The following is a 27,613-nucleotide window of genomic DNA, read 5'->3' as shown; positions in this document are numbered from 1 at the left end:
GTGACAAATAAAGTAGACCATGAATTGACTATGACGACTTGATGTTTTATTTCTTTGATTAATGGACAAGCGTTCAACTTAATGTATTTGGGAATTGAGATACGAAATCCTGTTCCCAGACTGGAATTAGTGGTTGTTTACGGCAATAAATTGCGCGTGACAGAAGGGTTTCTTCCATAGAATAATTAAGGAATTGAATGGAAAGTTGCGCGTGACGTTTGCCACCAATTCCACTCTGGTCCTGTTCTTGACATTCGCTTCTTTTTCGCTCCTTCGTCGTTTTTTGTGTTCTTTTGACGTGTCAAGGATCACAGATGAACTTTCGTCGCTTGGGCTCCGCGTACCAAATATTGGAAGTAACCACTACCGGTAGCGGTTTAAATGTTTCTTCCAAGGCCGCGTGTTCGATGCTAGTCCAGGTCGTCAGTTCACGCGAGCAAAGTGTCTCCTTGAGACGCTTTAAACCATCTGGCAAAATAAAAATACAACGAAATTAATAATCGGCGACAAATAAACTCCAGACATGATACCTGAGTACTAGAACAACGTGAACACACCCCAGACATAATGCAGAGTGAGACCTGCGTTATACCTGCGTGACCTGCGTATATCCACAGGGCCGCAATCTTGTGCATGCTGCACGGTGTTTTGAGATCACCGATCACGAAATTATGATAAAACAAACAAGAGTTGGGATTTCCCGATACGATGGGTAGAGTTGGTGCGACTGAGCGCACAATAATGTCAGTTTGATTTATATGTTAAGTTGCAGCGACGGAATGCTGGTACCACAGGCTGCATACCACTAGTCTGAAGCATCTCAAATCCGATTTTCTATTCATATGTATTTATATGGAACTAAATAAATTCTCTCTCTCTCAGGCTTCTAACGATACCAGAAATGATCCTTCTCAGTATTGTGGACACAGCTAGACTAATTACTGTATTAATTTCGGGCACCATAGGGTACTAACTAAAGAAATGGCGATCTAGTGGTACTAAATCTATCGAAGAAAAATTGATTAAATCTGCCGCGAAATACTTCGCTTCAAGAAAAATGTGGTGCTGTCATGGTCCCCTCTCGCCTCCCCTGGCCACCATTTTGCGGTCTTGCTATTCATATTATTGGTTGACCTTGCAAGTTCACAATAATAATGTGGGCAATTTAATTTTTAATTATATAGCTTACTTTCAAAAATTACTGCACGGGCCACTCGAAACCAGCCCGCAGGACACCGGCACCCCTAATCTAGGTGGAATTGGCCTGTGTCTTACACTAGCGGATTATTTATCAAATTGTGTCTCTGGTATTGATAAGAAAAATTCTATTACAACTATCTGATTTTATCAAGATTTTTTAAAGAGACATTTAATGTTTGTTTGATGAAACCTCAGGTTTAAGATGGCTATGATTGAAGAATGTAGTCTGGATGCTTTCGCACCTTTATCGTTAAAAGCTCCGAGGGATGAAGGCGTCGAATTCCAGATTCCAGAAGTCATCAACCCAGCGTTGCATCTCCGCGAGTTAACAGATTCAAAGTACGGCAAGGGCATCAAATTCAACCACGGCACCACGACGTTGGCTTTCAAATTTCAGCATGGTGTCGTCGTGGCTGTCGATTCCAGGGCCACCGCGGGACCCTACATTGCGTCGCAAACTGTCAAGAAAGTGATCGAAATCAATCCGTATTTACTCGGAACCATGGCCGGTGGAGCTGCCGACTGCATGTTCTGGGAGAGAGTGCTGGCAAAGCAATGTCGTATTTACGAGCTTCGTAACAAGGAAAGGATATCAGTGGCCGCCGCATCAAAAATTCTCGCAAACATGGTCTACAATTACAAAGGAATGGGATTGTCTATGGGTACAATGATTTGCGGTTGGGACAAGCACGGACCAGGGTTGTTCTACGTCGACAGCGATGGACAACGTCTTAAAGGCAACATGTTCTCGGTCGGGTCCGGGTCGACATACGCCTATGGTGTTATGGACTCGGGGTATCGTTACGATTTATCAGTTGCGGAAGCGCTGGATCTCGGGAAAAGATCGATTTACCACGCCACTCACAGAGATGCCTACAGTGGGGGCGTAGTGAATTTGTATCACATGAAGGAAACCGGCTGGGAATTTATATCGCAAACCGATGTGCTAGACATCCACTATAAACAGAAAAAGTGATTTTGGACTGGTTTCGGTTTACTACTGAACTTGTACCGAGCTACCGTTGTGATTTCCATTCTATCAATAAAATTGAAGTTTTTGACCAGACATTGTGTAATGAGCATTTTGTGAACTTCAACAAGGAAATCAAGGCACGGTTTGATCGGTGTGCAGTCTAACACAATGTGTAACAAAGTATGGGGCTTTAGCAATGTACGCTATTTTCGAGCGGAATGACATTCACAATGTTCTGTGGGGTAGGTACAGACATATCTCAACTTCTCCATGTTTCTAGTTCATCATAGTCAAAATTTCAGTCTCATCCAACGTCCTGCCCAGAGTAACCAAACTTTATATTATTCAATATTGCTATTTCCTGTACGATGCTAAATCCTGAGGCCAAGAACAGTCGGTGTTGGTAAATTCTCATGTGGTCAAATTCAAAATCAGCCTTTTAGTTGATTCAATATCTCCCTCCATTCAATTGAATTCATTCGTTTCTAGTTAATGGGGCGCTTGATAAGCAGCTGGCCCTTTTGAATGATAATAATAGTTATCTGGATGTTGATTACTGGTTGGTTCTGGCACTTGTAACACCATTTGACGAATCAGAGAATAGGCCTCGTCTCAACAAATTATCAGCTGTTCACCTACCAAAAAGTAAACTAGTACTGATAACTTCAGGCAGTTTTACTTCCAACTTTCTTGCACATATTATTGGCAATGTAGTACCAAACACTATTGTCTACAAAGGACCGCAAATCGTATACCTGTCTGAATGTATTGTATATGCTGCACCAGTACGACTTGAACCAGTCTTAAGGCAGTCACCGACCCAGAACCAGTCTTAAGGCAGTCACCGACCCAATATTTCTTTGCACTGACCCTAGCCGATAATTTCACAAAACTACGTACCGATTTGTAAATAACAAGATACTATATTAAAAAAGTGATGTCAAATGCACTTCATGATATCACCATAAAAGCTCAAGACTCCTTAATCTGCTAATAAAGTCGCAGAATGTAAATTGTGATTGAACGTGCTAATGTTTGTTCGGCTTTGATGGCGCCAGGAGCAGAGAAATGCAATGCAACAGAATTTAGTTATAGCTAACAGAATCAGAGATGATTCCAAAAGCTCAGATACGGCAATCGTTTGCACTACACTATTTTTCAAGTCGAAATGTAATATCGTCATTTCTTCTGTCAGTTTTCAGTGCGCTCGCGGACCACAGATAGGGAAACACCGTTCAAACAAAAAGCTTTCCGTTATCCGGCAATACAATTGAACAAGACTACTTATCAAAGCCGTGACGGGTACAATGATTCGAGTAATCAACTCCAACTCGACTATTTCTTGAAATAATTCGAGTCGAATCCAGAAAGAAGTCACTTTTCTCCCGACGCGGAAGCCTTGAGACCTCATTCAATGATATCGCAGCATAGCATCCAAACTGTGTTGCATAGAGTCACAGTAGGCAATGACAAATTATGGTCTTTGTGGTTTAGAAGTGCCATCACTTCCTTGTGGTCACATAAAAGGCAGTGCTAGAACTATCCACATCATCAATACACTTATGTCGTCGTAATGAGTGATAACTGAAGGACTTGATTTCGCCAAGCCTTATCCGCGACCAACCGAGCCGTCTGCATTTCACGTACCGCCTGCTGTATTTCGCAAACATTTCTTCACAATGCCAGGCAGCGACAAGCACAAGTGGTGGACCATATTTTTAAAATCCTGCTCAGTGTCCCGATTGCCACGACTGCCAGACGTTGTATCATATCTAAACGAGAGTACCAACTGATTCCCTGCCTCAGCGGTGACACGAAGAGTAGTCGCGAACAGAGTCGAGATATCTGGAGTCCCGTCGATGCTGCCATCTAGACTTTGCGATTCCGAGACTAACAACCGCGAAATTTGCCTCTCTAGATCGATAACGTCGCGAACGGCCGGCTTCACGAGCCGCCTTCTCATTTTCCGCCGTCCTTCCCACACTCTGTGCGTCACCCGGCATTTGAAATCGAGGGGAAGGTCGTCTAGTGTGCTGCCATTACTCGATGTCGCTTTCTCGTTTAATTCCGCAGCTTCCGGCGAGCTGATTTGCAATCTTGCCCGTTTCGGGCTGGGATTGTCATCTTCGATGTGGCGTTTTCTAGATGGAGTTGATATTTCCGAGGTATCGTCAGTAGCGATAGGTTTTTCTGCTCCGACGCCATCGAAGAGCGTCTGCTCATTTATCGAGCCTCGCACAACGTCGATCATGAACACGTCTGTTAAAATAGTCACGACCAACCCTGGCAGGCTATGCTTCTGCGAAGGGCTGGTGTCAGAGACGTCAATGCGAACGATGTCAGCGACGACGGTCTTCTGTTTGGGGCTAGTCGGAGTTCTCTTCACGTGATGGTCGACGAATAAGCTCAGTACGCCCCAAGCCTCTCTGGTTGAAGAGCTGGCTGTAAAATCAAGTAATTTGGTACACGTTGATGCCGTAGCAGGGTTGTAACCAAGTTACAAGGCTCCGAGTCACAAGTCAATCTCACTTTTATAGTTTTGACTCAAGTCAAGACGAGTCATTTTCAATTCACTACCGAGTCAAGTCCGAGTCCAAGTTAGCGAGCAGAGGCTCGAGTCCGAATCATGGTATTATGACTAGGGCTGGGCACAATGATTCGAGTACTCGAATCTGAATCGAGTATTTATTTTAATTATTCGAGTCGAGTAGTAAAAGAAGATTTTCTCGAGTAATGAAATTGTACGCTCCTCGCAACTGACAAGTTAATTTCCTAACGAGAATTATAGTTTTGATACTATTTTACATTGAGGGAGCCTTGAAACCTTGATTGATCGTGTCGCAGCATCCGAGACATAGTACAAAGCTGCGAACGTAACTAGAAATAGCACATTTCAGAAGTCACAATCATCCCACAACATTGTCAAGAAGTGCAATGAAATCGGCATGGTCAAAAATATACCAAAGCATCTCTATTGTAACGGATACAAGGCATTATGTTCTTTGTGGTGGCATAAAAGGTACATATTTGAACTTTGACACAGTACATCCTGTTTTGACGTCATAATCAGTGGTACTCTATTACTCGAGTCGAAGCATAATACGTGATTCAGAATCAAATCACTCAGGTACTCGATTTTGCCCAGCCCTAATTATGACCCGAGTCCAAGTCATTGTGCTGACTGCTCAGTTTCCAGTTAAAGTCTTGTTAATCCCACTTTATATAACTCTGTTGGGTGATATCGAATGGTTCGCATTTATAATATAGTAATTTCCCTCACTCACAGTTTTTAGTCGCATTTTCAAGTACCAGTACCAATAGACGAAATCCCAATAGGGTGATTACTTTACTATTTTTCGAAATTACAATGTAATGTCGGTCTTGGCCGTCTGAGTCTAGAGTCATATGGCTTGCTTCGAGTGATGCGCAATGACTTGAGTCCAAGTCGAGTCAATACAGAAATTGACTCGAGTCGAGTCATTTCTGTATTTTGAAAAAATAACTCGAGTCAAGTCGAGTCATCAGAAAATCGTGACTTGTGTTGAGTCATTACAACCCTGCGTCGTAGCCATAAGTGGAACAAGGCAGGTTCGAAAGGATATTCACAGACAAAGGTGGTAGTAAATCAGGGTTGTAACCAAGTCACGAGGCTCCGAGTCACAAGTCAATCTCACTTGTATAGTTTTGACTAGAGCCAAGTCCAGTCACTTTCAATTCACTACCAAGTCAAGTCTGAGTCCAAGTCAGCGAGCACAGGCTCGAGTCCGAGTCATGGTATTATGACTCGAGTCCAAGCCATTGTGTTGACTTCTCAGGGTCCAGAGTAAGTCTTGTCAAACCGACTTTTTATAACTCTGTTTGGTGATATCGAATGGTTCGCATTCATAATATACTAATGCGACTCGAGTCATTACAACCCTGTAGTAAATTGACCATTTCTTGGGTAGGTTTTGCATTTTTAGACTAGCTCCGCTTCTGCTCGAACGGCTTTTGATGCCAAACTACTCAATTTTCAAGTTTTCAGTATTTTAGTATTCGGATGGATGCACATCACTGTCAGCCTGGGTGATCCCTACTTCTGCTTCTACTGGAACAGTTTAGGCAAAACTAACTTAAAAATACCAAATTGTGTTTCAGGTGATGTAAAACTGGCATTATATTCTTTATGGAAGCAGTCGAGTCATTTTACACCTTTCAAAAAATGACGAGTCAAGTCGAGTCACTAAAAAATCGCGACTCAAGTCATTACAACTCTGATAATTACTAGTCCTATACAAATCTGAGTCAAAGGATACCAACATAAATGGAGCAACATAACATTCTCAATGATCAAGTCAAGAATCTGGAGGGGCATAGGCGCCTTGCGCACCCCCTGGCCAAGTGGCTATGCAAGTGCCTCTGAGTACTGCTGGATCATATCCAGAGGTGGTCAGTGACAAAGTACTTGCTTACTAAAGTAGTTATGCTTTTAGACTATTTCTACTTACATCTTTTGGTAGCGTGATTGGTCATTCCGCATTAGTCGAGAGATGCATCCTGCAATTTCATAAGTGGCCATCTCTCAATAACTGCGAAAAGTATGTGACCCATCGGCAATGTTCCTTCTAAGCTGCACGCAGTAAGTAACGCACTGTCGTCCAAGGGACCGTGCAGAAAAATTTGAGGGAACATTGCCCATCGGCCAAATGCACATTTTGAAACCACTTAATTGGATACTTTCGAGTTTCTAGATCTTCATCTGCTACTTCCACTTGGAAGTAGTTTTGACACCTCTGCATAATTTCTACATGTATTTGTAATTAAGGAGAAATTTATGACTTTATTCTACTTGAGTAGCAACGCTGACTACATGGACCACCTGCACTCACATCCCATATATTATTCTCAATAAAACATTTTCACGTAATGTGATATTAATATATTGACAACCGGTTTAATAGCATAAATACTCTTTGATACGAATGGCTCTTACCTGCAGCCGCGCCAAGATTTGGAGGATTCCTGTATATCTTCATGTCGCACGCTAATGCCGCATTCCGAATGCATTTCGCAAATACTATCATGTGCTTCTTCCCAACGTTCCCTGCTATGTTGTGGTTCAATTCGAAGGGGTCTCGTATATTCAGTGGACCAATTTTGAACGGATACGATACATCATCTGCAACCAGATAGGGTTCATAAATGCTCTTTCCATTGCAGATGCGGTAGGGTTCACTAACTACGGGCAGAATAATTTCCTCTATTATCCATTCAGGCAATTTGACATTAGGCAATACTTCAGCGATATAGTTCCATATCCACAACTGTTCTACGATAAACAAATGGGTCTCAAGTAACCAGACCAAGCATGATAGGAATAAAAAGACCGCATGTGACCCATAAGACTTGTTCCCACTGCTCTTGGGTCCTGAACCTACAAGACAATCAGATTCTTTGGGTCTACCTTATTTTCTTATCTACTTGCTTTCTATTATATTCTGGGATCCGGATCAAATGTTTTACAAAGCCAAATTAGAGCGGAAAATACGGCTTCACTACACACTAGTCACATCAATCGATAGTTCTTCCAACAGTAGCTTGATCGCATTCAATTTACCATTATTGACCGTGCAGCTTTTCACGTCTTGCAATTCTCCGCTTTTCAGACACATGACATGCTTTGAGAACTCAAATTTCGCATAGAATTTAAAGAAACCGGAAAAAATATCGGGTATTGACAAAGACACGGATTCCTTCTTCGGATTCAACTTTGAAAAACTACAATCCCATTTCTCGATAACGCATGGTTTCAGGTCATCGTCTTTTGCCCTGAGTTCGTCTATGGTGTATAAGGCACTGGTCTTATACAAGTAGAAAAGGACCATCATACATACAGCATAGTTGTTGAGCAGTGGACTAGCGGCTTTTGAAGAACCTGATAAATACAGACAGGAGGCATATAAAAAGCAGGACGTGTAAGAGTTTAATGAAGAATTACATTACCAGCCAGATTCCAATGCTTCATCCACAGTTTGACAGTTTGCAGTAACGGAGTGAAATAAGGAAGGTTTTCACAAATGTGGTTTATAAATTCCGTATTGCGAATGGCGAGTTGGTTTCCGACAGACAAGTCGCAGCAAATGTCGGACGCTTTATGACGAAACTTCACGACGGGACGTCTTGCAGACAGAATCGCTCGAACCTAACAGACGACAAACACACGCCTTCAAATTAACTTCGCACAGATTTGAGCAGATAATGATAGAAAATAATATAACCTCTGAGAGTATACAAGAAATTTAAGGTTTGAATAATTCGTTAGGTAATCGGGTGATTTAAAGGAATGCATGAATACCAAACTGAATTAAACTGCAATAAATCAGTGTCTGTGTCGTAGTCTCAAAGCGTTTTGCTTACAACGTTCGCCTAGTTACTGATTACCGGATCTAATTCTACCAAATTGATCGATGATGCGTAAGCAAAATAGGCAATACTAATGGCCGGGTTGTAACCAAGTGACAAGGTTCCAAGTCACAAGTCAATCTTACTTCATGGTTTTGACTCGAGTCAAGTCAAGCCATTTTCAATTCACCAGCGAGTCAAACCCTAGTCCAAGTCAAGGAGAAACGGGTCGAGTCCAAGTCATTGTGTTGACTGTTCAGTTCCGAGCTAATGTCATGTGAAACCCACTTTTTACAACTCTGCTCGGTGATATCGAATGCGTCGCATTCATAATATACTAATTTTCCTCACTTTTAACAGTTACTGTTAGCATTTTCAAGTACCAGTAATGATAGACGAAATAATAATAGTGTGATAACTTTATTATTCTTCGAAATTGCAATGAAAGGCCTGCCTTGGTAGACCCAATCTCGAGTCATATGACTTGGTCTGAGTCATGCGCAATGACTTGAGTACGAGTCGAGTCAATACACAAATTGACTCGTGTCAAGTCGAGTCACCAAAAAAATCGAGTCTCGAGTCATTACAACCCTGCCTCACAGTGCAATAATAATACACATTATCCGGAGCAATTACCTGGCAACAATCAGGGACGCAATTCTTAATAATGGAAGCGGCAACTCGTAGAACCTCCGCATCACCGATTTCACCGTCTTCTTTATTATCGATCTGCTCGTCGCCTTGCCGAAGAAACTGCAGCGCGTTTTCCCGATCTATCGATTGAAACGATAAATTCAAGTCCACGTCGCAGCCGTGGAATCCGATTCCGTTGACCTAAAAAGTGCACTTTCAAAGCCTAGGACATCGCCGGAGTCTGCGCACACTCACAGAAGAACCAAACGGCTCGACTTTGCACGAATGGAACACTTCCTCGAAGGCAACTACGAGAAGTCGACAAAGCAGACCTCTGACATATTTTTCTTCGTCATTTAATGAGAGATTTCGCTGTATGACAGCAAACTGATCGCCGATCTGTGATGCAAAAGTAAAGCTGCACTTGCAATTGTGAAGAATCTTATGGCGATAAAATCCAAGATCATCCAGCAAGCAATCAAGAAAGTCTGTACGCTGTAACTCACGATTAGGGCTGGACACAGCTATTGGAGTAGTCAATTTTAAAGAATAGTCGTGGGCTCGTGGTCAAGAAATGCAAAATTAGTTTCAGTTATTTTCCTTTTGGTCACAAAAACGATCAAATTTTCAACTTTCCACGTCATTATATTGTTTTGATATCACAAAAGGTACAATAATAATAATCGTTGGAGTTATATTTTTCATCTGAACAAGTCACACACAATGTCCAATGCGATATCATGAACAGACAGGAGGATGTCGAACGACACGCATCAGTAGCGATCCTTTTAATCTAACATCCACCTCGGCCTAGAGTGCCCGATGTCACAGTTCTTTTCGATGTTGATCTTTTTGAAGCCGCGGCCCTTTCTACGAGTTCTTTCCATTCCTTGTAAGTGCTTTCTTTCGTCAGGTATTTTTCTGGGCTTTTTTGTCGCAGTAAGCACGGCAACGGCGGGGTAAGAGGGGCCCATGTAAACCCTTGACGGGAATCGAACCAGGTCCGGAAAATTTGTAGGCGCTTATCGTCACCGCTACGCTATCCCCCCGCCGAACTCAAACACTTCAATCCGCCAGGTACTTGATTTTTTCCTATCGAACCCTACTTATGATGTGTTGTGTATAGATGCATAATATGTACGAAAGCTCGAAAACAGACCCGGACAATATTCTACTAAAAATCTAAATTGTCTTCCTTCAGGAAAGTCATGAAAAATGATCACAGTGCGGGGTTGTTCAAAAAGTCCTTTTTCTTTAAATTTCACGGGCTATGAGATAAAATTGTTAGGTTGGCTAAAAATCGCTGCACACAAAGTTTGTCTCAATACCAACCGGTAGAAGCGAAATTCCTGCAGTTGAAAAATTTGGATTTATTATATAAAAGTAAAATTTCAAATTTTTCTGTCTACCCGATAAAATTGTTAGGCTGTCTGTAGAGATGATGCACATAAAATCTGGCTTAATTCCAACCACTAGAAGCGAAGTTATTGCAGCAGAACAATTTCTAATTCTATGATTCTATAATAAATAATGAGAGTTAGTCACCGTAAATACTATTTTATTCAAATCCAAACTTTCTACTGCAATAACTTCACTTCTACTGGTTGGAATTGAACCGAATTTGGTGTGCATCATCTCTATTGACAGCCTAACAATCTTATGGAGTGGGCACAGGAGAATTTTAATTTTTTTTTAAATCCAAAACTTACCACTACAAGAAAGTCGCTTAGACTGGTTGGAATTGGGCCAAATTTGGTGTACAGCGTTATTTTAGCCAACCTAATAATTTTATCATGTAGCCAGTGAAATTTGAAATTTCATTTTTGAACAGCTCTACTGTGCAGCAAAGAAGGGAGTGTTTATATGGGTGACCACTACCCCTGGTCCTGTTACAGCTGTTTACATTACTGGTCGCTGATGGATAACGGTTGAACATTGTCATATTCAAACATTTCCAGTCCTTTTGTAAGCACTCTCGTATCTTGTACAACAATAAAATAAGTGTAGAGAATTTTGCATTCAATTTAATCAACTCTACGGTGTCACTTACATCGTTGGCATTCAAAAGCAGATTCCAGACCTCGCGTTGCATCTGCTTGTGAACGATCTCGTGGTTCTCTACTTCAGGTTTCTTTGTTGAGGGCAACTTTGTCTCCCTAGAAAATGGATAGCGTCTAAATCAGAGGTCTCAAACACACGGCCCGCGGATGCGGCCCCAGCAGAGCATTTTGTGCGGCCCGCGACGGCATTTTGGAATTTCAAGTGTTCAACAATGTGCTATAAAACGTTTTTAGATATAAGAGCTCATAGTTCACCCAAAAACTACTCTAAAAATCCTTGAAATCTCAACAAACTTCACGATCACATCAATTTTAAAAACTACCATGCGGTAGGAGATCAGGTATTACGTCACATTTCCAGTTAATGATGATAAAACATGACCCGTTGATAATTCGTGGCTGAAAATTGAGATTTGGTTTGGTGCGACCTCTCGTAAAACTGCTCGATTTCGGATTGACTGAGTAATTAAATAAAAATGACTCGAGTTAAATCGGGTCAGAGAAGGACTTGCGCCTCGGAACGGTGACTTGGTAATCCTACGGACTAAACAATCTATGAAACTGTCATGGGGAATAGTAATATATCAAAATGCCGTAGCTTGCGTTGCGTCGAGTATATAGGTTTTGGATCAGGTCAGTATGGCAAACATTGGCATTCCGTGACGCATAGTTGGCTATAGTTGGTTATATGTTGGGTGTTGTTCTCGTTATCCATGTTATTATCGGTGGTGAGTAATGTAGTAGTAGGCCTACGCTCAACAGCTGTAACACCAATGAATTCTTCGCCAATTGGACATTTATTTTCCAGGGGCCCTCAATCAGGGCCCGTAGACCCCATCGGGGTAGGAAACAGCCAAGCGAGGTGTACGAGATCGATTTTGGAATTAGGCCTATCTGGAATATTTCTTGGCCCATTTGTTCAACTGGAAAATAGTCTTCGCGACACGTGCGATTTTATGTTAATGGGCTTTATTTTGATTTTAATATAGACCATCAGAAATTGTGTTGAAAATGGACGGGTTACGATAAGTCTCATTGGAAGCACAAGGGGTGGGGGTTGATAAAAAGGTTACGAAGCAAATACTATTACTATGGCTCAATAATGGTTATATTCAAGTTTATTGATATATTCCAATAATAATCGAAGGCAAAATCAGACGCTGATTTAGTTTGACTTTTTCAATGACAGTAACAATAGCCCATAGCCTAATTATCACGACTATATCAAAACCAGGATTAGGCTATACCGCTTATATGCTCTCATATCAAATCAATCAAAGTAGATTTTAAAATATTCTACATCAAATTGTGGCACGTCAAAGGTCCACGGACAGTTTTACGATGTCATGCATCGTCTCGCATGATGTCTCCAACTCATAAATTAATAAAAAAAATAGGCCCGGCACAAAGACAATTTTATTCAAGTATTTGAAAATGTGCATTTTTTTCGTGTCAAAAAGCGTGAATAATACCATGGTAAATTACATTTCCACGTTTGTGGAATGCCTGTCGGACAAGGTCCCGTCAAATAAGGCATACTTGGAACAATATTGAATATCATTATTATTGATGCTGCGGCCCGCGGCGTCATCAAAAACTAGGAAATTGGCCCGCGAGCACATTTGAGTTTGAGACGTCTGGTCTATATCAAGGGTATACCTCTAGCGGGGGCATGAGCCTTTTTCAGGGGGGGTCATACAAAAAGCATTGTGTTTAATGCTCAACAGTTCTGACTCATGAGTCTGCTGCAGATTGAAAAAATAGGGTGCCGTTAATTTTTCAAAACTTTCGAAGCGAGCCAAGGTGTAAGAAATGTTGGGAACCCATGGTTTTTAACAATAGGCAAAAATTCATGTATTGCATAGGAATATCAATTTGGCTTTGTTTATTTCAATCTTGACATTTTCCTTAATGTTGCTCTTCGGATTGTGCGCGTATTTACCAGTTTTAATGTGAATAAATAACATAATAACAGCATCATAATTTCTTAAGTGCCGATTATAGCAATATCATTCCTACCCTAGACACTAGGGCGCTGTACATAAGATTAATATAATATAGACAGTAACAGTATAACAATATTATAAATGATGGAGTGAATAGTTGATGATGTGACAAATAGGTGCAGTTTTCAAAACCCTATTCAGTTACTGCCATACATGTGCTATTTCGCCCAGTTATTATGACGATTTCCCTCATAAAAGTAATGCAGATATATCAGAAAACTACTTTCCAATCAGTAGAAGTGGTGGAAGTAGTCTAGTAATAACATAACTACTACGTGTAACCCTGAAGTAGGTAAACCTACTTCTCGTGTCATCCGGAAAAGTGTAAGTAGGTAGATAGTGACTGTTATATAAAATCATCTCCAAGTTCCATGTTTACCTCGGTTTTACCACAAGCTTGATTCCTGCCACCTCGTGCTCTTCACGCTCCAGTACTTTAGGAACAGAACTCTCATCATCAAACTCCACGATTGCGAAAGTACCCTTATGGTGAATAATAGCTTTTCGTCGGGGCAAAGCAGAGCATGATTTCGGCGACAAGCCTTACCCTGTTTTTGTCCACGGTTATTTTTGACACCGAGCCAAATTTTAAGAAGTAGTCCGCAAGCGCAAGCTCGGCCACTGGTAGATGCATGCAGTTTGCGACAAACACCGATTTCCTGGCTTCCCTTTCAATGGTGTCCAGTTTTTTGGCGTTCTGAGTATGCCGCTTGCCAGCCAAATGTGATTGGAATGAGGCTTCTGAAAGATTCAAAAGATTGGTATAGTCAAGTGGGTGGGTGAAGCTAGAAAGAGGTACGGTTTCAACATATTATTCCGATGAGTAAAAAATCATTGCCATTTGTGGAGTCTGTAAGCTTGACCACCCATGCCAACTTCAAATAGATGGATAAACTGACGATTGTAATAGAATGGGAGTCACCAGATAATAGGACAACTGATCATGATTGTTATTGTAAAAATCCTACTCTATTTAGTGTTAGAAATTTTTCAAGGACATTTCAAAGTCAATGGCTTCCTATTAAAGTAGTTGGAGTCGAGTCTGAAACATGTTAACAAACTACAACCACGAATATAGCTAGTAGTGTTTTTACAATTCCGACGCCAGAAGGCGTTGAAAATTTCTGTGATGTCAACTTCATTAAGGGAAAAATTAGGGGGACTCCAACTCCTTGGCATGTGGATATAAGTATTATGGGTAATCCTATAGCTTGTGAAGTGCAAAATTTGAATTGACCGGTTTCAATTGAAAGCTACTTTCGCATTGATTCCGAAAATATAAATAAAAATCTGGTCAGGGCAATTGAAAACACCCAAAATCGCTCTCAAAGACCAAAATCGGTATTGAGGTCAAGTCGTGTTCCCCGTAACTCTCTGAGTATTTTGCGTCATATCGATCGCTGTAAAACGAATATCGTTGTAGAACTGGGGAGGCCAACCCATGGCCCGCGAAAAGGTTTTGAGTGGCCCGTGAAGTAATTCTCGAAATTAGTTATAATATCAAAAATTACATTACCCAGGTAATATATTGTTAACTTGAAAGATGAACCTGAAATTTGATCAGCCCGACCGCGAACTGTAGTAGTAGTAGGCTATGTTGATGGCTAAAATATCAGTTCCGACGCATTGGCGGAGCCATAATTTTCGTAGATCTTCATATAGCCTATGACCATAAAGTAGAATATTTCGTGGCGGATTTATTTGACTTGAATATTTTTTCTTGGCATTTCGTGCGATTTATTGCCACTCAATTTCTTGATTTTAGTATTGGTGCCTCCTCCCCTGAAATTGACGGAATTAAGTCTAACTAAATTCGTAATCGTGAGAGAACGTGTCGTCCAACATGCGATATCGTGTCTGCTACCGCAGAAAGATCGTCGGAGATGAAACCTTTGCAAAAAATGATAGACGCATATGTGCACTTAAATATTCGATATTGATATATCCAAGAGCCGATTAATCATGTCCTGGCCAAATGAGCCCAGCGGTATACAGAGGCGACCCACAATATATAAAACTAACATTATTGTTGACCGAATTCATTCATTAACTTTCAAAAAATTTCTAGCACGTGGATACAGGGTTCTCACCAGGGCTTCGGAGCCCTAATATCCGTCTCTCCAAAGGCACAAAAAACAACAATTTATTTTGACGTTTATAAATTTTTGTTCGTGTTCATGGAAAACAGACATTGGTGATCATGGTGAACACTTTTCGATCTCTGACTGCCATCGAAGAAGTGCCAAAAATTGTATATTTTACAAAAACTTGATTTCCATAGACGATTTCAAAGTGACGATACCGTATGTTCCAAATGCAAATCTTCTTCGTATTCTGCGTTGTCGCGCACTTACAAATTTGATGAAATACCAATGATAACTGAGTAGTCTATGCCAATAATCGTTGCATTTACAATTACAATCAATGCGCACTTCGCGCACAATATGCCGATTTACGAAAAGAGTTGTTCCATTCGGCTCTTTGCGGGCCATAAATTTCATTGGAAGGGCAATACTGTAACGTGCTATGCAACGACCACTATAAGTAGATTAATGGCAAGCAACTGCTGCTCTGCTAGTAAGTGCTATACGGGTATTCGATCAACACTATAGAATGGACTCACCGTTGGGAGCTCCCACGTTGCATGTTTTACAGAAAAACTGAGGAACCTTGGAGGATTTTCTCGCACTCATGATCACACCACAGGTGACAGGTATGACAGTTTTTTCCTGGAAATTTCAGACTTTTCCTCTACAAGAGTTATTCCTTATTCGCCTTTAGATTTCTCGTTCGTCGTTGCCGCGACGCAGACGAAAACAAATCGTACAGTGTATTTCGCAATATCTCGGTTGACTAGTCAACCTTATCATGATGATAACAAACAAACAAACATCAACTGCATCTTCGAATTTTCATCAGGTCTAAATATCACAAAATGAATATACAGAGACGAGATTAGAGGAAATCGAAGTGGAGTAGTGTCTCGATCAAACCCCCGCCTTGAACTACATATCTTAATTAAAGAGCATGTAAATTTAAGAGGCATATCCAACACTGTTTCCATGCGCTTAGATTTAGTAGAAACGTCATATCTTCAAACAATAGATCGAATAATTCATGAATGAAATTATACAAAATTTTGTGATTCTCGTTGAGAAATATCGCTATCAGCTTGTAGTCTTTCTATCATTATTGCAGCGGTTGCAAGCTTGAAAGACTTTGCAGATGTTAGAAGCAAAGTACTTGATCGGTGTATTTGTTTTGTGTGAGGTCGGCGTCGTTATTTGCTTGCAGTGGGCGAGTTGTTTTTTATTGTCGGGTTAGCGTTTTATGTCGGGTAAGCGATTTTTCTTAGCCGCCCAACTCGTCAATAGCCGCGAACTTCGGCCCGTCGACTCATGTAGCCTAGTTCAGGAAATTCGAATTATGAGGGAATCCATACGATTCTGACTGGAATTATGAAAAACGTCTGTTATGGTCGCTTGGATTGTGGCCTACGGTTACGTAGTGAGTTCATGGCCTTGGTGAATTGGTCGTAAGTAAATTATTCGGTAGTTAAATAGGCCACATATCGCCCAAACTACGACAAGTCCTTATGCAATTGTCTATGAAGAGCCAAGAGACTATAACTGAATTGAATGAGAAAGCAGAATGAGAAAAGCGGAGAAGTATATGCAAATGCGTGAATTGTGATAAATGTTACTAGACAAATTGTACATATGAAATGTCGCTCTCCATTAGTTTGTCTTCTAATTGTATAAGCAATGGTTGATAACGTCTTTCGATTGAAGAATCCCAACCTGGGTCCACATGACTATCTATATCATTTTGGAATCTCCGCAAGTGATGATCTGCCTGCGAAATTTGGTGATGTCAAGGTGCTGTATATTTGATAATATTGAATTAGTACACAGTCTGACCATGCTTGACTTTATAGTTTGTCTGTACCGGAGGAAAATCATCAAGAATGAAAGCATTTGCTGTCGAAATGTACGAAAAACTTGGACATCCAAAGAATTCTATTTTGGACGACAATAATAGTGAGACATCATGAAATTATATTAGAGATTAGGCTTTCTTTATTCATCTTTGCAGAACCAAAGGATATTGGAGAGTCAGCTGGGCGATACTCGTTATTCAAGGTCGGCAAAGTATTGATATTCAGCCATGGTATCGGTCAACCATCACTATCAGTAGCTCTAAATGAGGTAAGTCTATATTATCTTATATGCACAATGTACATTTAAGTTCAAGTTGCCAACTTGGAGGGTAGTTGTGGTTTTCTTATCAGTAGATGTGTTGTTCTATGCTGTTCGCGAGTCTGTACACTTGTCATTATTACATTACAATATTTATATATTTCGAATTAGGTTAACCTCCATACCTCCTGATGTGAGTCAGTCAAATGTGTTGGATTGCAATAAATTTGTCATTATGAATATATTGTTTGTTGCGATATTGAAGTTTTTTCTTATTTTAACAGATAATCAAGTTGCTACACTATGCGAAATGCACAACCGATGTCAAGATAATTAGAATTGGATCGAGCGGTGGCCTAGGTGAGATATCAAAATGAAATCTAGGGTTCAGTGACAATACTGGTATCACTTCACTTGGTACAAAAGCAAAGGTGACGGTAGCTTGTCCCGCCATAACTCTAAACTGCCATCTGTGTACTTTGTGTTTTTTATACCATAACTTCTCACTTTGCATTGATTAGCCTACAGTGTAAGATTTTCCAAATAAGGTTAATCTTCGCTCCTAGTTGCACAATGCGCATGCTTCAAAATATTTTATTCGTCAGAAACTCTCTGAATTGCTTAAGAGCAGCCTTCGATTGCACACAACACTAGGTTTGCGTCTTCCAGTGGGATTTATTCTGTGAAAGAATGGTGATCAGTAGGGCAAGTTTTTGCAACTTTATTTTACAGCTTCCGGCAGCTTCCTAAATACTCGGAAGATATGTAGAATGCTGTTTTAAGCTGTTTGAAGGAATCTTATGGTGCAACTTTTGTCCATTTTTTTTCATGCAACTTTTTGCAACATTTTGCAACTTTTTCAATTTTTCATGAAAGTATTTTTGATTTTGGGGAAATACACGGCCAAATTCGACTGAAATACCGTAAAACAGCACTGAAGTAACGCTCTTATGAGTATTTCGGGAGCTGAGCCGGAAAGTTGACCATTTTTTTTTAGTCAATCTATAGAGAATGTGGACGGAAAACTGTATTTCGGAAGTGGAGTTGACCTTTTCTTTAGTCAACCGAGGAAAATGTGGTCTTTTAGGGCAACTTTTGTGAAAAAATAAATGCAACTTTTTACTGCAACCTCTGTCGAAAATAAATGCAACTTTCCACGGATTTAACTGCAACAAAAACTTGCCCTAGACTGATCAGTAATGTAGTGCTTCTGTGATTCAACTGACCACTCTAGCTGGTTGCTTTACTGGTTTAGTTACCAAAATGATTTGGTTATAATTATTTTCAGATTAGTTGTACTGGGTAGGTTTTCTGGTAGTTTGTTTGAATTGACAACAGTTATTCTACTGCTATTGCCCGTGTGTAGCGTATTATTTGATTTCATTTGGATGTTTTGTCATCATTAGTTTCGGAAGTTTCCTTCACACCTGATAATGTGGATGGAAGTTCTGGATCCCAGTCTTACAGTTTTCAGTCTCATTTTGCTTATTCTTGGAAATGTTTCACTTGTAATAGATATCTAGTGTCATGTAGATGCTTATTCTCGAGTCTTCATTTTTTAGGTGTTGAACCTGGCACGATTATAATAACGGACAAGCCTCACAACGGAATGCTAAAGCAAGAGTATAATTATGTAAGCATGTCTGTTACACAATAACCAAACCAGGTCGGCCAATTACATCTTGCGATGCCTTGCAGGTGGTGATGGGAAAGGATTTATCCATTCCTTGCTCTACGTCTGACGATCTGCGGAACAGGCTGGTTGAAGTTGCGAAAAAACTAGAAATACCTTCAACAATGGGAAATACAATATCAGCTGAAGGCTTTTTCGAAGGTAGTACAAGTTTATAATTGTGATTCTTCTGATACTTCATTTTTTTAAAGTAACGAAATTGTGCGGTCAGAAGATTAGCAAGAAATAATTTTTCCAAGTGCACAAGTAGTTCTTTTTCACTCTGACTATTTACACGAACAGTTTCGTTTTGGTCCATCCTCTCTGCAGTTTCCGAAGCCACATCAATCCTTACCTCAAAAATTTGGTGAAATTAAAATTATTTTTCTGGTAGGTTTGCATTATTTTCATTGCATCACTTTATTTTCCTACTCAACCGGAAGAAATAAATGATTGTTGAATATTGCATCTAAATATGTATTGGTGAATCCTGTCGTATCGTCTTCCTGTCAATACCATCTGATGCAAGTTTGGCAATTCAAAAATTCGTTCTTGCTGTTGCTTGCATGATTATTATCAGTTCGTTCTGTATCTTGTGGTTGACGAAACAAACAACTCTTTTTCTTACAGTACTAGATGTGATCGCAGATTGAATGGTGTATAAATTTCCATATCTTGTCATCCTTGACTAAGTTTAGAAGTCGCTCATTAGAGCACTTGCGAAACCTTCCGTTTTCTGTGTGTCTCTACTGGATTTAGTTTTAATTTAAGCCACCTTGGTAACCGTTACCGTACTCCAAATTGTGCTTGAGTAGGCTACCATTGGTTGCCACTTCTTAATGGAAGACCGTTCTAGAATGTACATTGTATTCTACTATTTCACGAGGATCGTATTCACGCATCAAGGCAGATGCTGAATAGGTGTTCTTGTTGTCAATGTCACTGGTGTAACCGGCACATAATCTTGGTCGGGGAATTTTTTTCATGAGCTCTTAACGTCACAACGTATATAATTTGGGTCACGACAGTGCTTTTAGTGTAACATACGTTACAGTAGGGTGTGGGTGTGGAGGTTTAATTTCGATATCGAATATTTAGAACAAAGTCGTCTCGATGGCGCCTTCTGTGAGTACACGAATGACGACAAGATGGCTTTCTTGCGCCGAGTCCACGACGAATACGGCATCAGAAACATCGAGATGGAATGCACCTGTCTGTCGGCGCTCTGCGCCCGAGCCGGGTTAGGATGTAAGTGTACCGCGACGTTACTTACGCCTGGTTCGAACGATTTCCGTAACCGAGAATTGAATACGCAGGTGCAATCGTCTGCCCTGCGTTGTTAAATCGTTTGCTTGGCGACATTGTGGATATCACACCCGAACAAGTTACGCTCTGGCAGAATAATAGCTTCCGAATCGTTGGCGAGTGCATCAAGGAATGCTTGGAGGCGTGAATGGAGCAAAAATTTCTCCACCGTATTTACCACTGGAGTCATTTTTGTGGCATTACGAAACGGCGCTATTCCTGTGTTATTGGTGCTGTGTTATGCCTTATTTTCGGTAACCTTAATCTGTGCAAGTCTGTTAATATACATAGATATATAATTTAAACTACGATATCGACGTAGCATATCGCAGTTCCCGTCTTGGTGCCTCTCTATGCGATTGGAGACGTCATTCGTGCCGTTATCTTTAGTCATTTCCCTGTGCTTTATTGTCGCCTTTAAATGTAGCCAACGAATTTGCTGATATAGCGCAATACTTACATTCATGAAACCGATATTAAACAGAGCGACAAAGCACTGAAATTGCTTACGCTATAAGATGATGCATGCGCCAGTGATGACATGATGTTAACTAAGCACTGAAGCGAACTGCGATGACACAGCGGGCCAATTACAGTACCGGTTGTATTCGATGAAACTTCGTAAAAGGAATAGTCACAAGGTGTGCCGTTGAATAACGAACGCGACAAGAAAGTCAATTGCGATATGAACCGTTCCGGCGAGGATTGATAGGAGAGTCTATGGGTAGTCACAAGTAACCCCGAATCGTCAACGCGGTTCAATTAAAAATAATTTGAAATAGCCCGAAGGACTGTCGCGTAACACTGTCCAGGATGCACATCGCAGAGGTGCTCAAGCAGTATAGTTGAAGTAACGGCGTAGCTAATATCAGTAGTAGATCTAGCGATTTTCATGACAATGTTAAATTAATTACAGTTGAAATAGAAAGTTATCCAGCAAGTAGCATGCAGATTATGTTGAGCGGAATTGGCTACTTCAAGATTGCAGGTGCAGATTTTCGCGTACTACCGTTGTGATCCCGTAATCATTCAACCATGAAGGCATCTCCTGATTGATGATTCAAAATGTTGCAATTATATCCCAAAGCTATTACCGAGTAAAAGTAAATAGGTTAGCCTATATAAGTGGAAGTCTACTTGAGCAATGAGAAATATCTCAAGTATTCCGGACCACCTCTTCCAAATTGTGACAATCAATAATGATGGTATAGTAACGTAAACGTATAGTCGAGCTCTATGATGCGATCTAACGCTGCAATGGTAGCGCGTGGGCGACAGACGCCTTTTGAATCATCACGCTTTAATTTTGCTAGGTAACTTCCCGCGAGTGTCCCCGTGATCGGCGTCGCCCTCCTTTTTGCCAAGGTATCCGTACCTGGAATGGAATACAATTTGTCACGTAGCCCATAACAGATCGAGTGGGTTATATGCAATGAGAGAGAGCGTTTCGGCTTCTCGGGATTTTGGGTCGCCACAGCAGTTGTCCGTCCAGACTATAATTTGGGTAAGGTTTTACATTCCCTTTCTGCCACATCCACACCCGTTTGCATGGGCTTTGAACGTGTAGTGTAGACAGGTCTGGCTCACCATGCAGCGGCTGGGTTCTTATTGGAAGCAGTTATGGGAATCGAACGTGTTTAATAAATATATGAACAGATCGTTTCGGTTATAACTGGCAATCTTGTCATTCTATCCCATGAAAAAGGTGCTGATTTTAATTTTACAATTCATTCTCAATATGTAACAAATGTTATTCAGATATTCTCGAACCGACGCCACATATTCGATTAGGAAACGAGCCAGTCAGCACTAGCAGATATTCGATTTTGCCTATAGCCCGACCGATTCCTAATACGAAAACCAAGTTCTAAAAGTACGAAAGTTCAATGTGAATCTCAATAAACATAATATGTGCAGTGCATGCAAGGAATCCAGGAAGCAATTTGACTTGAATTGATGGCGTTTTTATTGAATTATCAGTAGGCCTATATATTTCGCTTTGAACTCACTTTGGCAATATCACTTCCGCCATTTGCAGGTCGAATTCCGTGTCGATGTCTATGCTGTACTCTGCGTCCATTTCATAATAGGTTAAGTTGCCTCCCTGTTGGAGAGGAATAGTCACGATCGCGGAAGCCCGCCCGTTACCGTTTGACCTATACCTGGAAGGAGCTTGTCATGACCAAATGCCTCCTTCCGATGTAAAACGATCCGTTTTCAAACAGTTCGCCGTCCCATTCTTGACGACGGGGGCGATACTTAGGATCAAAATTCAACGGGACTGTTCTGTCTGTTCCTCCTGCAACGGGATCAACTTATTATATCATAGCATATTAATTTTAACGCCGGTCGAACACGTCAATCTGTCTGAATAGAAGTAAATCCGAAAATGAGACATTGTCCAGAAAATCCATCGAGAATGTTAAACACTAAAGACATGCGAGCCTGTAGCATGTAGGGATGGTGTGAACGAGAGGTTCACGTTCGCGCTCGATGTGTGAACCTCAGAAATTTGGAGGTTTGCGTCCGCAAACGAACCTTGGTGGGTTCTGCTTCTGCACTGTGTGAACCTTTTTCCTTATAACAATTTTTTCACGTAATTAATTTAAAACATCTTTCGTTGAAGTCCATGTCACTCGGACGATGCGCATGACACTATGGTAACATGAAAAGAAATTTTGCACATAACGAGCATGTATAGACCAGGTGTGTCAAACATTCGGCCCGCGAAGCAATTCTGGGTAGATTGACAAAGGCATATATTATCCAGCACAGGGGTTCTCAAAAGGGTGGGCCATGGCCCACTGGTGGGCCACAGAGCATTTTGAAGTGGGCCACAAAGCTATTTAGAAAATTATTTTAGAATAAATGTAAGTTTAGTTATATTTGTTATGTTAAATGATTCATAAATTTTTCATCCAACTCTGATGACAACATCATACGTAGTGGCACGTATGGAGTCAGCATGTACAAGTCGAAAACGGGAGGGATAATCGGCAATTTTTTCCACTGGCTATGACAATCTACGGCTAACAGCAACTAACGTAATTTAAAGTATATGAGAACTTGAGCGTAATGCTGAAGTAACCAAGTATTCCGGCAGAGTCATATGTCGTATGCCGTTGAAAGGGGGTGCAATAAACTTGGAATTAAGTGCAATTGATGTATAGATTTACTGTGCGGCAGGTCGTATTATTGTAAGACAAAAATAGCCATAATTGAAAATTATTAGCAAATTCTGGTAAAGGTATACTGCACCACCGCAACGAATCGTAATGGATTGAGGATTTAGTGGACCGCATTAATCTTTGGAGTCGGTTTGAAATGTCCCGGCTGGAAATCATTGAACATATTGTAAGAGCTACATGAATTGATTGTATCATTGGATTGAATATTCTGACAGCGCAACTTCAGTTGGTTTGGTACAAGACATACAATGTACATTGTACAACATGTATATTAAAAAACTCTTTCTCCACTTCTCTGTAGTACTAGCACCCAATTCAATAATGAATGTTCGAAGTTGGCCCAGAATGAATATATTTTTTCCACAATAGTGCAACTAAAACCCTAAAATCACACCCTGATTTGATCATTGTGTTTCGCGACGCGAATGGAGCAGCGGACGATCATGATGTACACAGGAGTTTTAGCCTATGATCTACCAGGGCCGTAACTGCCGCACCCAAACCCCAAATTGGGGAAGCTCGAAGGGGCCCAAGATTATTTCGTTGGTCGTTTGTTGGAGGATATTTGTTCAACTCGAAAATTTTCGTCGCGCATTGCGCGATTTATTGTCCCTACAGGTCTTGATTTAAATATCATCAGTAAATTAAGAGAACATATGTGCATATTTTAGATAAATAGGCATATCGGCGCGCCGACAACCACACATTGAACAGGATTATGATTCTAAGATAAGAGGTGGGCGACAGCACACTTTGAAACCGGAAATGGGCCACGGCCAAGAAAGGGCTGAGAACCCCTGATCCAGCACATGTGTAACAAATGTTGAGATTTATTTATAGGAAATACTTCCATTAAATAATCCCTCAAGACGACAAATATCGAGCATGTGATAGCCACTCTTATTACGACTATATAGCAACAAGTCTGTGACATTGAAACCCACTTTCGAGAAGGCAAGAAATTTCACATTCAGTTCAGAGTTTATGGAAAAATGGAGCACGAAAACGCCAATGCGGAACCGTTATATGCTGTTTATATGGAGATATTAGTTACAAAAACTATTATTCAAGTATCTGTGGTTGAAATACTGTGTCACTTCTAATTAAAATTAAGGTAGCCGGTCTCTAAAGAAACCCGAACTGCGATTAAATAATAATAAACCAAATCCCAACGTGCGCGTTATATTTACAGGTAAATATCTTGTATTCCTCACAATGCATACACCTATCGCTATATTACGACTAAAAAGTACAGGAAGCATTAATATATGACAACTTATATCGTCGTTAGCGCGACTGTTTTAGAGATTCATAATTATGTTCGGCTGGTCAATCATCTTGATTTTGCCAATTCCGATTTTCGCGAATAAAGGTGTTGCTATTTGATAGAATAAAATCTGCAATTAGTCGCGATACAATGTAATATAGCTTATTATTATCTATGCTTTATAATTAAGTACGAAAGTGAAAAGCAAGGGCATGCCTAGTAAAATTTTGGAATCGCTGTGTAGTCCGGCCCGTCAGCGATTTGAAGGTTTGAATCTGAGCCGCGGCGCAATTTGAGTTTGACACCCCTGATGTCGACTAATGTTCATTTCACGGACAGGGGCATAGCCAGGGTTTTGCCCCCCCCCCCAATGTAAATTTCAGCATTGTTATACCCACCCACCTACCGGGTGACACCTCTTTCCATCTAAAATGTCGTTTTCTCACGACTGAAAACACAGATTCATAATTCTGGTTGCGGATTAAGTTCACAGCATCTCGCACATGATACGGATGAAGTCCAGGCGACGTACATTGAACCATACCAAGGACTTCCACCTCTGCAAACAATTAGGCAAGACATAGTATATTTATTTGATTATAATCACCGTAAATAGGCCTACCGACCGACCTGGATGATGTATCAGAAATTCTCGAGATGATTCAACCGACGAAGTTGTGTCCATCGACACTTCTGGTGATCGCCAGTGTATTTTAGCTCCAAACTGCTCCGCTGCTGTTGCAATATCAGGGTGGTCGGTGGAAACCCAGACGCTGTTTATCGAGAAATAGGAAGAGTCAAGACTCGATTTAAAACATTCTAACATTGAACACTAGGGCTCTTCAAAAATGACTTTTTTTCTCAACTCGTACTGGCTACTTGATAAAATTGTTAGGTTACCCAATTTAAGCCTGCACAAAAAATTTGGTTCAATTCCAGCCAGTAACCGCTTTGCAACAGGAGAAGAAAGTTACTATTTATTATGTAAAAATAAATAATAAAAAATTTGAAAATTTTCTGCTCACCCCATGAAAGTGTTAGGCTGTCTATAGAAACTATGCTCACCAAATTTGGTTCAATTCCAACCAGTGGAAGCAGCCGTCGAAAAATTTGGATTTGAATAAAATAGTATTTACGGTGACCGATTGTTTGCTTATTTATTATAGTTCTGGTCACCGTAAATACTATTTTATTCAAATCCAAATTTTTCGACGGCAATAACTCCACTTCCACTGGTTGGAATTGAACCAAATTTGGTGAGCATAGTTTCTATAGACAGCCTAACACTTTCATGGGGTGAACAGAAAATTTTCAAATTTTTTATTATTTATTTTTATATAATAAATAGAAACTTTCATCTGTAGCAAAGCGGTTACTGGCTAGAATTCAACCAAATTTTGTGTGTAGGTTTAAATTAGGTAACCTAACAATTTTATCAAGTAGCCAGTACGATTTGAGAAAAAAGTCATTTTTGAATAGCCCTATTGAACACGTCTAGGTTAGCCTCTACCGGATTTGACTTACAATAACATCCGTGGATTAGTAATCTACGGTATATGAAATTTGACCACGAGGAAATAGGCTAACCATGTAACACCATGCTCAATTTTCGTCTATGGCAATAAACTTGACGACTGTATTCTTTTAACGAGGCCTCGGGTTGCTGATTCTGGATTGCTAGCAACTGATGATGTAGTAATACTGTAGCGGACTACTAACCTGTCGAACGCAGCACTATCCAGAAGTGCCCGCAAAACCCATCCAATGAGTGGAATCCCTGCGCATGGTCGGATGTTCTTCAATGGTATTCCCTTGCTTCCTCCGCGAGCTAGTACCAATGCCGCAACATGACAGGTCTTCGGATCCCATTCTCCTGCCATACCTGATTTTAGTTTCGTTCCAACAAATCGGTTCTTGCAGAATGAGTACAGCACACGTTTATAGGCCTTCAACCAGTAATTTTGTTGAGCAGTCGGCTACCTATACCATTCCTAATAACGCCAACGACCTACGTGCATTCGCGCATAGAGCTGCTGTTTGTTGAGCAAACACTAAATATATTTGGTACCAGCCTAATTGACTATCCATTTGTTACCTTTTGATCAACGTAGTAAGCCTACGTCATAAAACCATATCAAAGTGTAAATGCTCCAGACGTCATCAACTAAACAATAAAAGCGAAAACTGCTGGCGAAGTCACGCAGTTGGACGGGCTAGTAATCGTCTCAAATGGCTGGACAGCGGACGTTGACGCTATACTAATTGCAGGCTAACATGATAATGCATCCTAATATAAGTTGTTCTTATGAATGATTATATTTGTGACGAAGATGTCGCCCGATCCTTGGCCTTGTGGGTCAGGAGGGTCGTTGGAATAGTCAACGAATACTTCACATCATAACTGAACGATATTGTTACATCACTGGAATCATGACGCCCAGTAAGAAATAGATTCGCAAGTAGTTGCATGGAGAAAGCCAGCGTCAAACTCGTTTGCACTCTGCAGTAGGGCGTTTGAGCCGCTGCTGTGATCCCAACGGCCACAGACATTCCAGATCAAAAGTTTTGACCAACATGCGGTGGTAACGTATATCAACTTGGAGCTAGGGCATATAATAGAAATCAGCCTTTGCCTCGAAAGAAAAAGGTGACCGCACGTATGACGACCCTAGTAACACCAGAACATCCTTACTTACTATTTTGACTCGGCAGTGAACCCGCCGTATACA

The 27,613-nt window shown here is 40.7% G+C and overlaps 4 protein-coding genes across 4 annotated transcripts; 2 read left to right on the top strand and 2 right to left on the bottom strand.

Moving 5' to 3' along the window:
- The first annotated feature begins 1,339 nt into the window (after window positions 1-1,339).
- Window positions 1,340-2,266, top strand: LOC145444352 (proteasome subunit beta type-5-like). The gene has a single exon (XM_080322321.1). The coding sequence runs from the start codon at window positions 1,403-1,405 to the stop codon at window positions 2,174-2,176; it is 774 nt and encodes a 257-aa protein (XP_080178447.1). The 5' UTR covers window positions 1,340-1,402; the 3' UTR covers window positions 2,177-2,266.
- A 1,222-nt stretch (window positions 2,267-3,488) lies between these two features.
- On the bottom strand, window positions 3,489-16,192 carry LOC145444334 (speckle targeted PIP5K1A-regulated poly(A) polymerase-like). The gene is made up of 10 exons (XM_080322301.1): window positions 15,877-16,192; window positions 13,801-13,994; window positions 13,633-13,736; window positions 11,238-11,343; window positions 9,443-9,586; window positions 9,191-9,388; window positions 8,156-8,354; window positions 7,770-8,087; window positions 7,146-7,331; window positions 3,489-4,615 (listed from the first exon to the last, which is right to left on the bottom strand). The coding sequence occupies exons 1-10, from the start codon at window positions 15,944-15,946 to the stop codon at window positions 3,813-3,815; spliced, it is 2,322 nt and encodes a 773-aa protein (XP_080178427.1). The 5' UTR covers window positions 15,947-16,192; the 3' UTR covers window positions 3,489-3,812.
- A 776-nt stretch (window positions 16,193-16,968) lies between these two features.
- Window positions 16,969-20,925, top strand: LOC145444348 (uridine phosphorylase 1-like). The gene is made up of 8 exons (XM_080322318.1): window positions 16,969-17,131; window positions 17,191-17,293; window positions 17,349-17,461; window positions 17,737-17,812; window positions 19,015-19,085; window positions 19,151-19,286; window positions 20,223-20,372; window positions 20,441-20,925. Exons 1-8 carry the CDS (start codon window positions 17,018-17,020, stop codon window positions 20,575-20,577), a joined length of 900 nt encoding a protein of 299 aa, XP_080178444.1. The 5' UTR covers window positions 16,969-17,017; the 3' UTR covers window positions 20,578-20,925.
- Window positions 20,926-21,613: 688 nt separating this feature from the next.
- LOC145444353 (N-acylneuraminate cytidylyltransferase-like) lies at window positions 21,614-26,913 on the bottom strand. The gene is made up of 6 exons (XM_080322322.1): window positions 26,604-26,913; window positions 25,515-25,657; window positions 25,291-25,443; window positions 22,592-22,728; window positions 22,439-22,533; window positions 21,614-21,804 (listed from the first exon to the last, which is right to left on the bottom strand). Exons 1-6 carry the CDS (start codon window positions 26,762-26,764, stop codon window positions 21,723-21,725), a joined length of 771 nt encoding a protein of 256 aa, XP_080178448.1. The 5' UTR covers window positions 26,765-26,913; the 3' UTR covers window positions 21,614-21,722.
- Window positions 26,914-27,613: the final 700 nt, after the last annotated feature.

Source organism: Botryllus schlosseri, chromosome 8 (genome assembly GCF_051294905.1).
Source record: "Botryllus schlosseri isolate E-star chromosome 8, Bs_hap1, whole genome shotgun sequence".
NCBI lineage: Eukaryota > Metazoa > Chordata > Ascidiacea > Stolidobranchia > Styelidae > Botryllus > Botryllus schlosseri.
Note: the sequence above shows the minus strand (reverse complement) of the source record. Positions and strands in the feature narration are given on the sequence as shown.